This window comes from Camellia sinensis, chromosome 12 (assembly GCF_055761805.1).
Source record: "Camellia sinensis isolate YWXY chromosome 12, ASM5576180v1, whole genome shotgun sequence".
NCBI classification, from domain to species: domain Eukaryota; kingdom Viridiplantae; phylum Streptophyta; class Magnoliopsida; order Ericales; family Theaceae; genus Camellia; species Camellia sinensis.
Genome location: NC_138972.1, coordinates 59466702 through 59477736, shown reverse-complemented (window position 1 = coordinate 59477736; position 11035 = coordinate 59466702). Strand labels below are relative to the sequence as shown.

The 11035-nt window shown below is 38.6% G+C and overlaps 1 protein-coding gene across 2 annotated transcripts; it reads right to left on the bottom strand.

The window, feature by feature from the left end:
• Positions 1 to 1224: 1224 nt before the first annotated feature.
• Positions 1225 to 4861, bottom strand: LOC114284981 (UBP1-associated protein 2A). 2 transcript variants are annotated; one of them, XR_014346470.1, is made up of 3 exons: positions 3319 to 4861; positions 2599 to 2674; positions 1225 to 1524 (listed from the first exon to the last, which is right to left on the bottom strand). XR_014346470.1 is itself a non-coding variant. In XM_082898706.1 (2 exons), the coding sequence occupies exon 1, from the start codon at positions 4725 to 4727 to the stop codon at positions 3330 to 3332; it is 1398 nt and encodes a 465-aa protein (XP_082754832.1). In that variant the 5' UTR covers positions 4728 to 4861; the 3' UTR covers positions 1225 to 1524; positions 3319 to 3329. The 2 variants fall into 2 exon arrangements, 1 of the variants encoding a protein (XP_082754832.1); XM_082898706.1 differs by lacking the exon at positions 2599 to 2674.
• Positions 4862 to 11035: the final 6174 nt, after the last annotated feature.

The following is an 11035-nucleotide window of genomic DNA, read 5'->3' as shown; positions in this document are numbered from 1 at the left end:
GTTTAAAATAAAAAAAAACACAATTTCAATGTTATCATAAATTTGTTAAGTTCAACTACTTGAAAGACAAAAAAATTTCCCTTCAAGTAATTTTAGATTTTCATATCTCTAGAATAACTTTAAGTCGGTTAAGCCAATCTGATCCATCCTTCTAAATCTGTCTCCCTTTTGATCCTCCAATGACAAAGTCCTTGATTCTCACCCACCATTCTTGAAGACCTACTTATCATTCTCACACATTATTCACTCACCACCTACCATCTATCATTCAACAATCTTCTCTTATAAATTACAACACAATTTTCACATATTCTATATTTTCATATTCCCTATTCTACTATAATGTACAATTTCAAAAGGACAATTTTTAGCGGAGAATCTAATGAAGATATAATGATGATAATGTTAAGAGTTTCAAATAAGACAAGTGCAACGAACAAATCAACAAATCAAATATATTCTTCCACAAGTGGTAGACAATACATCGATCGTTATAAAATCAGAGGTGACAATCAAATACATAAAAATTACTTTGTAGAGGATCTTGTCTATCTAGTAAACATCTTTCGGCAATCAATTTTCTTTAAAAAGTCCACAAGACAAAAGGCTGGAAAATGTCAATTTTATTTGCTTTTGTATCTTTTGACAGATTTTTTTCCCTCGCAAATTGGGTCTACTTAAAATTGGCAAATTCAGTCTATTTAAAATTGGCATTATTATGTCGTTAACAGATTTTTCTTTTTCCCTTTCAAATTTGTTCCATTTTTGCGTTCAAAAAATTTGTTCTATTTTTTAAAAACAATTGGGCTGTAGTCAACTACTTATATATAGAGAGAGGTGCAAATAATTTGGCTTGGCTTTTATGGTCGAGGAAATGACACATTATATATTATGAATCAATTTTACCAATTTTATTGGTTTGGCAAAAATGATATTTTAAATGGATTTATAAAAATTTAAAATTTCACATTGTAAATAAATAAAGAAAAAATATGAAAGTTGCATTATAAATGTCTCACTACATAATTTTTATCACAAAATACATATTATATTGGTCACTTATCTTCTAATGCTTAAGGATTTACAGTGTAAAAGTATTATAACATTTTAAAGGGTGCAACTGTACCACAAACACACTTACTTATACCCGTAATGTATTTGTAATTTTTTTTTCCCAACTTCTCTCCCTTTAATTTTGCATATAAACTGATGCTAAATATAATGTGCAACTGTGCAAAACAATTCAATTCATATAGTTGCTGACGCTCGACCCCGAACCCGATAGTTTTTAAACCATAAATTGAACTAAAGTACATAATTTTAAAGTAACTACACCCCCAAAAAAAAAGAAAGAAAGAAAGAAAGAAAGAAAATATTAAATCCATTTTGACAGTACTGATCTTTGGAGTAATAAAGCAGAACATTTCACAAAAAAAATATAAAGATATCGTTGTTCGCAAGAGCTCCGGAAACTTCAGAAGAATCACCGGGCCAGTACTAAAAGATTGATGCACCTATGGGGATCTGCACAGTGAAGTAAGAACATAAAAACCAATTTCAGGGGAAAAAATGTTTCGGAAACCAAATTCTTTAAAAGAAGTGGCCAAATACAAGGGAAAGTTTGAGGTATATATAAAACTAAAAACATACAAGAGGATTTTTTTTTTTCCAAATATATATGTGAGATTAGGTTGTTGCAAAAACAATGGATATAGTAACATAAATAAACCAAAAAAAATTACATTTTCAGGATACAGTATTCATTGTGACATAAATTATGAGAAATCAGATTAGTGAAAAGCACAAAACAGTTCAAACAAGTTGCAAAAAGTCATTTAGTAGAGATACATCACTCACTCTCAGTGAAAACAGGTTTGGAATTTATGCAAGTACAAAGCTAGCTTCAAACTAGTAGCCACAGCCAACTTGAAAAAATGAGTCAAATGAGGAAAAAATTGATGGCAAATTGCCAATGAAACACGGTGATGGTATCAAATTGAATGAGTAGATTCACAAAAGCATAAGAGAATACAAATTAACTCAATCCTCAAAGTTCAGCATCACCAGAATCCTAAATATTAAACCTTGAGTAGTTATAAATATTTTGTCCTTCAAATCAAACTATGAGCATCCAATACTGGTCCCATCTTGAGCCGCCATATACCCCCTTAAGTTAACTTTAAAATTTTGGATTAGATAATTGCTTATACAATGAAGCAATAGATGATAATGGCAACTATTCTACATGTTTTTGGCATATTCATAACCTGTAAACCTAGATGGAGTCACATAAAGACAAAAAGATACAGGAAAATGGTAGTAATTTTCTTTTTTTTTGTTTGATCATCAGGAAAATGGTAGCAATAGATTATAGAACCAACAAATAGTGGGGTAAAACAAAAATTACAATTATTATTATTATTTTTTATAAATGAAACAAAAATTACAAATAAGTGAATGAGGTCTAGGCAAAATGCAAATGCCACGATCAATTCAATCGTGAAAATTCTTTAAGGTTATGTTTGGTTGAGAGATTTAAAAAGAAAAAAAAAATAGAAAATAGAAAAAGTAGGTGAAATGTGAATAAAATATATTTACATTTCCGCCTAGTTTCATACACCTTTTTCTCTTTTCCTTTTCCTTTCCATTTCTAAATCCCCCAACCAAACACAACCTAAGTGTATATGAAGAGAATAACATGTTAGAAATCAAAAATAAGTAAAACATTACTAACTTGAAGCTAAAGACCAAGAAATTAAAATAATAACTAAATAAATCCACAGGTCCAAAAGATGGTCTTAGATAATAGCCACTAAACCAACACCATCATCAAACCAACCTAACAAAATAGTTCACCATCACATACTTTCCTATCGCCAATAACCTGTCACACATTCCCGGATAAGCAAACTTAAGCTTTAAAACCCTAAACTAAGATAATATCATCCTAAGCAAAAACCCAATTCCTTTGCACACAATATGATATGATAGAGATCTGATGCTAGGATTATATTAACTGTTACTGAAAATATAAACTACTACTAAGATTACATGAACTTTGGAATAGCATACATAAATCACATCAAATGTTGCATAATACATGCTACGAGTCTACTGGAACTACATAAATTTTGCAAACCAAATGCTATGCATATCCTCAAAACAATTTAAGAACCCCTGATTCTCTCTTATACTCAACATTTCACTATTCCTAGCTTAAAAATCACTCCTTTATTTGTACTCTAACAATGGAAACATGTATAAGAAGTGAATCAATCTGACAAGTTTATAGTAGAATAGTTGTGTTTCCAATCATACCTCTATCACATCTAGTGACCCATGTAAGGCCTAATGCCACCCATGTTCCCAACTCCATGCTGCGACCTAATCGAACCACCTTGTCCAATCTGCTGATTCTGATTCTGATTCTGATTCTGATACCCCATCTGATGATTCCCATAACCTCCTGTAGCTCCCGAGCTCACACTACCACCCACCACACCCTGGTTCCCATACCCACCCTGCATTCCATGGCTCGCACCAGGCACCGTGGGGTTCACCGAACTACCCACTCCAGTACCGCCAAGCGTGCCAAGCAAGTTAGTCAGCCCCAAACTCGCACCCTGAGTCGCAAGCAACGCTGTCAAAGCCTGTCCAAGAGCCGGGTTCAGACCCTGCACAGCTGCTCCCTGATTGTACGTTGGCCCAGACGGTGCCATCAAATGCCCCGGTCCCGATGCCGACCCAACAAAACTAGTAGTCTCATTCCTCTGGAATTGAGGGTTATGCAAATTAGGGTTATGAAGGGAATGTGATTTGCTTTGTTTTGGACCATCAATTGCTCTCTGGCAATGCAAAATGTGCCCTTCAAAGTTCTTATGAGGCTCCATTAATGCCTTCTTCGCACTCTCGATTGTCCTGTACACGAATAGACAAAACCCTCTAGGCTTCCCAGTCTGCTTATCGAGCCCTAAAGGCCCTTCTTCAATCTCACCGTACTTGGAGAAAAAAGAAACCAGCTTTTGGGGATCCAAATCAGCCGACACGTTGCTGACGTAGATCTTCCTCTGCGTGTACTCCGACGCCGGCGCCGGCGGAAGCGGAGCAACGGGCACCGCGGGGGGCGGGGCGGGGCCCAAGGAGGCCAGCTGGCAGGCGGCGATTCGGTTGCCGATCTTCTTCTGGGGCTCCGCTAGGGCTTTGCGAGCACCGGTACGGGTCTTGAAGAGGATAAATCCATAGCCCTTGGATTTGCCGGAGATCTTGTCGCAAACGGCCTTGCAATCCTCGATCTCGCCGTAGTGCTTGAAGGCGTTGATTAGGGTTTCGGAATTGGTGTCCCATCCGAGGCCGTGGACGAAGATCTTGCGCTGGGAGGGATCACTGTTGGCGATCTTGTAGATGCGATTGGCTACATCGGCGTGATTCTCGGCAGCCTCGGAGAGCAAATTAATCAACTGTTCTTTGCTGAATGGTTCTAGAAGCTTCTGGAAAGGCTCCTCGTCGTCATCGTCTTCTTGTTCTTCGTCGTCGTTGTCGTCGCCGTCTTCGTAGTGTTGTTGGTCTTGGTCTTCTTCGTATTCTTCAGGTCCTACTACTCCATCCATGGCTTCTTGATCATCGTCTTGTTCGTCTTTAACGTAATATTGAAGTTGCTGTACTTCTCTTTGCTGCTTCTTGAGTTGGGGTTCGGTCGATTTGGGCACGAGTTTTCGTTTTCTCGCCATTGTTGTTGTTGGGTGGTGAGAGAGTACAGCGTCCGCAGAGTGAGAAGCACAAGTGACTGAATAAGCGAGAGAGAGAGAGAATGAACTGGGGTTAGGGTTTGCCACTCGTACGGTGACTCGTCCTCATTCACTTCAGCTGAGAAATTAATTTATAAATTTGGAATGATTTAAATAAACTTAGGCCAAGTTTGGCATGACTTAAATAATACAAAAATTTAAAAAGTCACTATCCTATTTAAGTCAGATCATCTTATTTAAATCACATCACCTCTCTAACACATCACATCAAATCCAACCCAAACCCAACCCATATAAGTTAATAAGTCAAAAAGTATACTTTTTTAGAACATTCCAAACCAACCCTTAATTTTTTGACTTTTTATAAAAATATGTATAAAAAAATAAAAAGACAATCACTTTACTTGCTTCTCATTTTTTAAAAATAATTTTCAGAAAATTTTACACTTTTATTTTTCGTTTTTTTTTTGTTTTTACTGAATTTTTTTAATATTTTATGTAAATTTTTTATTTTTTAGACACACCTAACATAAATACACCTAAAAAGTAAAAAAAAATGTAAATTTTTTTTTAAAAAATTCACTAAATACCAAAAAAAAAAAATACAAGAATTTAGTACATTTTTATGTATTTCTTAATTTTTTAAAATATTTTTTCACAATTTGTTTACTTTTTAGACACATCTAAGTAAGGTGCATCTAAAAAAGTAAACAAAATGTTTAAAATTTTAAAAATATTCACTAAAAACAAAAAACACGAAAATCAAAAAATTCAATTTTTAAAAAACTTAATCCAGAAAACTCAAACCAAACACTAAAAAAATAAAAAGTATATTTATATAGTATATTCCAAACAAAATCCTATATTTTTAAATAAGTCATATTTCAATATTAAAGACACTTAGTTTCATACACTTTTTCCCTTACACTATGTTTGGAAACTTAGGAGAGAAAAGAAAAGAAATGATTACTTAAGTTATAAAAGAATAGAAAAGAAAAGAAATGATTGTAATTTCTCTCCTTTTTGTTTGGATAAAGAAGAAATGAAAGAAATGAAATGATTGTGATTTCTCTCATTCTTGTTTAGTTATATTTCATTAAGAAAAAAGAAAAGAAATTATTCTATGTTATATTACCAAAATAACTTTTTTTATTTTCAGCCATTTTATTTCTTTTATTTTTATAGGGACAAAATTGATATTATAAAAATAGTGATTTCTTTTCTCTCTCAATCTCTCCACTTTTGGAAAGATTGAAAATGAGGCTTATAAGATAAATGAGTTTCTCTCTATTTCTCTCTATTTCTTTCCATTTCTCTCCACTTAGGTTATCCAAACAAGTAAGAGAAATACATATCTTTCCATTTCTTTTCTTTTTTCTCCAAATCACTCAATCCAAACATAGTGTTAGTTTTGAGGAGATTCCGAAAGAAAAAAGACAATATGACCTAAAAAAATAAAAAGTATACTTATATAATTTGGTTGAGAAATTTGAGGAGAGATTCGGAAAGAAAAAAAATAGAAAAAGTAAATAAAATGTGAATAAATTATATTTACATTTCCACTTAGTTTCATACACATTTTTTTTTTTATTTTCTTTCCATTTCTAAAACCTTCACCCAAACACAGGCTAAGCCTAAGCCTATATGAAGAGAATAACATGTTAGAAATCAAAAATAAGTAAAACATTACTAACTTGAAGAGAAAGACCAAGAAATTAACATAATAACTAAATAAATCCAAAGGTCCGAAAGATGGTCTTAGATAATAGCCACTAAACCAACACCATCATCAAACCAGCCTAACAAAATACTTTCCTATCGCCAATACCCTGGCACACATTCCCGGCTAAGCAAACTTAAGCTTTAAAACCCTAAACTAAGATAATATCATCCTAAACAAAAACCCAATTCCTTTGCACACAATATGATATGATAGAGATCTGATGCTAGGATTATATTAATTGTTACTGAAAATATAAACTACTACTAAGATTACATGATCTTTGGAATAGCATACATAAATCACATCAAATGTTGCATAACACATGCTACGAGTCTACTGGAACTACATAAATTTCGCAAATCAAATCCTCAAAACAATTTAAGAACCCCTGATTCTCTCTTATACTCAACATTTCACTATTCCTAGCTTAAAAATCACTCCTTTATTTGAACTCTAACAATGGAAACATGTATAAGAAGTGAATCAATCTGACAAGTTTATAGTAGAATAGTTGTGTTTCCAATCATACCTCTATTACATCTAGTGACCCAAGTAAGGCCTAATGCCACCCATGTTCCCAACTCCATGCTGCGACCTAATCGAACCACCTTGTCCAATCTGCTGATTCTGATTCTGATACCCCATCTGATGATTCCCATAACCTCCTGTAGCTCCCGAGCTCACACTACCACCCACCACACCCTGATTTCCATAAAAAATAGAAAGTATACTTATAAAAAGTATACTTATATGTTACACTCCAAACAAAACCTTATTTTTTTAAATAAGTCATATTTCAATATTAAAGACGCTTTTTGAGAGGGTATTTTATAAGTAAATTGGGCTGAGTTAGGTAATGGGTCATTCTGTGGGCCGCAGTAAAAAGGGGTGAGTAAAAGGGCCTGATAGTTACCTTAGTCCAAAAGAGTTTTGTAGTTAGCTCGGTCGGTATGGTCAGAACGGCAACAGTTAGCTCGGTCAAAACCACATTGAGCCGAGGTATTTGGATTTTTTTCAGGACCTTGCTGCTGAATAGCTCGGTCTAAGCACGCTATAGATAGCATGGTCTCAACAGGTGAAACCGAAGTACTAGTAACAGAGGAGAGAACTGAGCTAGGTAGAGCTCGGTCGCTTCGGCCAGTTTAGCATGGCTATGTTACCTCGGTCGTTTTGCCTTACTGCCGAGGTAAAACCATCTCACTTGGTTTAAGCAGCGAGGGGGTGTTGAAGGATAAGTGATTCCTAAGAGGACTCTACATGGAGAAGTAAGAGTCCCACTAGGTTTGTGCCATGCGGAACGTATAAAAGCTCATAGCATCACCTATGGAGAGGTAACACAACTTTGATTCCCGAATACACAGAGCTTTTTTGTCTATTTGTCTATTTTTCTGACTTAAACATCGGAGAGGTATTCGGCACACCCCCGCCAGCTAGCTCACGTTTGTGTTTTCAGGGAGTAAAGCGACGTCGTATGGAGGAGCGTAGACTTGATCAATAGGATTATACGAGAAGGTTTATTTCTTTCCCGTACAATTGGCGCCGTCTGTGGGAAAATCAGACAAAGAACAAAACCTCTTAATCAAGTTTCCCTCGTTAGTTGAATGGCGCACAACGAAGATTTGCCGCAGTTCGCCATCGACGAACAAACCTCAGAGGGGGGTGAGAGGCGCGAAGGATTGCCCTCTATCCCTCCCATGGCGGACTTAGAGCCCGGCCGACAGAATCCCCGGAGAGATGCAAGGGGGAGGCAGAACAACAGCCCTCGTCACTCTCGCTCACAAAGTCCTGAAAGGCAAAGTCGAAAAATCAACCCTCAAGCTCTGGAGGATCGCGTAAAAGAGCAAGATGAACTAATAAGAAAAATGGCGGCGGACATGGAGGCCATGAAGCGCCAGATCAAGGGAAAAGGGGTGGCGACAGGAGAGGGGCGCAAAGGCAATACGCCTCCTCGCCACTCAGAAGATCGTGGTAGGCATACCACGCCATCGCAAGCAGAGAGTAGAAGCCTCAGGACAGACGACACTCAATCAAGGACTTTCAGAACTCGTTACTCCAGGTCTGAGAGAACGAGATCATTGAGGTCTTACAGTGAGGGAAGTACCATCGGCCCTCACATACGCACTAGACATCATCCAGGCAAACGGAGTTGCCTAGATCGTCCGACTTACGGACTGTGCTTGAAGAAAGGGCACGACGAAAGGAAGATGCCAGGGCACGCGACCCGCACAAAGTTTCAGCCCTTCAGCGGTTGGCTCCTCAAACGCATAGAAGCGTCGAGGTTGGAATGCCAGTACCGCACCTTGCCTACGAACCAACAGATAAAGCATTGGCAAGACTACATAGCTCGCTGTTCTTTCCGGCGATTCAAAACGCACCATTACCCTCAGGCTTCATCCAGCCTAAATTTACCACGTACGAAGGGAAGACAAACCCTTACATGCACTTAACCCACATTCGCTAAGTCATGGCAGTATACCGGCGGAACGAAACTTTAATGTGCATCTTATTCCCATCCAGCCTTGGTGACCTAGGTTTAACCTGGTTCAAAAGGCTACCAGAAAGCAGCATAGCCTCCTGGGCGTAATTAGCAGAGGCGTTTGTAATAAGGTTCAGAACAAACACCAAGACGCCAGTAGAGATCGATCAGCTACTCTCTATTGACATGGGCGACAAGGAAACATTGAGATCCTATAACAGTCGTTACTGGGAGACATTCAACCAGATAGGGGACTGCCCCACCAATCTTGCCATCGCACAATACAAAAGAGGACTTCCAGTTGGAAACAGATTGAGGGATTCAATTACTATGACTCCACCCCTCACGATGGAAGCCTTGATGGAGAGAGTGCACCAACATATTCGGGTGGAGGAGGATGGTGCCTGTGCCGAGGCAAAATCTAGTGCAACAGCAACACCAGATAAGAAGACCACGGCAAAAATCAACACGGTAGAACGTCCAAGCAAGAATGGACGAGCCAGACGAGACAACGAAGAGGACCGAGATAAAAGATGGTTAAGAGTCCGCACTGCCATTACCACGGTATTCAAGAAACCAATCTACCGAATTCTCAGCAAGATACGCGATGATCCTTTTGTTAAATGGCCAGCTAAATTGGGAGAGGCACAGAAGGACTACGACGAAAGATCTCGGTGCACCTTCCATAAAGAAAAGGGGCACCGCACTGAAAACTGCATGCCGTTGAGACAGCATCTAGAGAAGTTAGTGGCAGCTGGTCACCTGGACCGGTACATAGAGGGAGGGACGCAACTAGCCCCCCAAAACCACGATCACCCAGACGGAACACCGATTGACGCCCCACCTCAAGGCGTGATAAACGTAATACATGGGGTATTCGAGCCTGAACGAGTATGTGAGCTCAAGGGCATGATAAAAAAGGCTGAGCACTTAAGGGAGGTATTAAGTGCACAGCCCACTATTAAAAAGAGAAAAACAGAGGCCACAAACGTCATGTCTTTTTCAGACAGAGACTTGGCAAGGATATATTGCCTTCACAATGATGCACTGGTCGTCACTCTCCGTGTCAGGGATTACAACGTCAAGCGAATTTTGATTGACCAAAGGAGCTCATGTGAGACAATGTACTACGAAACTTTCAAACAGTTGAAGCTGGAGGACAAAGACTTGGCACCTGCCGTATCTCCCCTGATCGGATTCAACTCAATGCCAGAATGGCCAGTTGGCAAGATTATCCTCCCGGTCAGAGCAGGAAACATGACGAAACAAGTGAAATTCTAGGTATTGAAAGTCCCTTCCACTTACAACATAATCTTGGGAAGGACATGGCTGCACGCCATGCGATCGGTAGCGTCAACCTACCATCAAGTAATGCGGTTCCCCAATGAAGCCGGAGTAATTGAAGAGGTCTATGGAGACCAAATTATGTCCAAGCAATGCTTCGTCACAGTAAATGGCAGCCGAGCTGCCAAAGGGTTTGTTCAGATAGTGGAAGAACCTAACAGCAATGAATTGTTTGCGGATGTTGGCAAAGCCGCTGAACAGAAGGTAATGGAAGACTTGGTACAAGTAAGCATAGATGAAAAGAACCCGGATAAGTTCTTTTTGCTTGGCTCATCTATGTCCAGCACTGAGAGAATTTAGGTCATGGAATTCTTGACCTCCAACATCGAATTGTTTGCCTGGACGCCGTATGGCATGTCTAGTATTGACCCAAGCTTCATCTGTCACCAACTGAATGTCCACCCAACTGCCAGACCAATTATGCAGCGCACTCGCAGATCGGCACTCCACCATGCCGCGATAGTGGCGGAAGAAGTAGAAAACCTGCTAGAAGCAAGAGCTATCAGAGAGGTGCACTACCCCAAATGGATCTCCAATACAGTAGTGGTACATAAAAAGAATGAAAAATGGCATGTCTGTGTGGACTACAAAACAGTCAACAAGACATGCCCAAAGGACAGCTTTCCTCTACCATGGATAGACCAACTGGTAGATCTAACGGCAGGACACAACCGTCGTAGCTTTCTTGATGCGTACAGAGGGTACCATCAGATCGCCATGTATGAGCCAGACTAGGAGGTTATATCT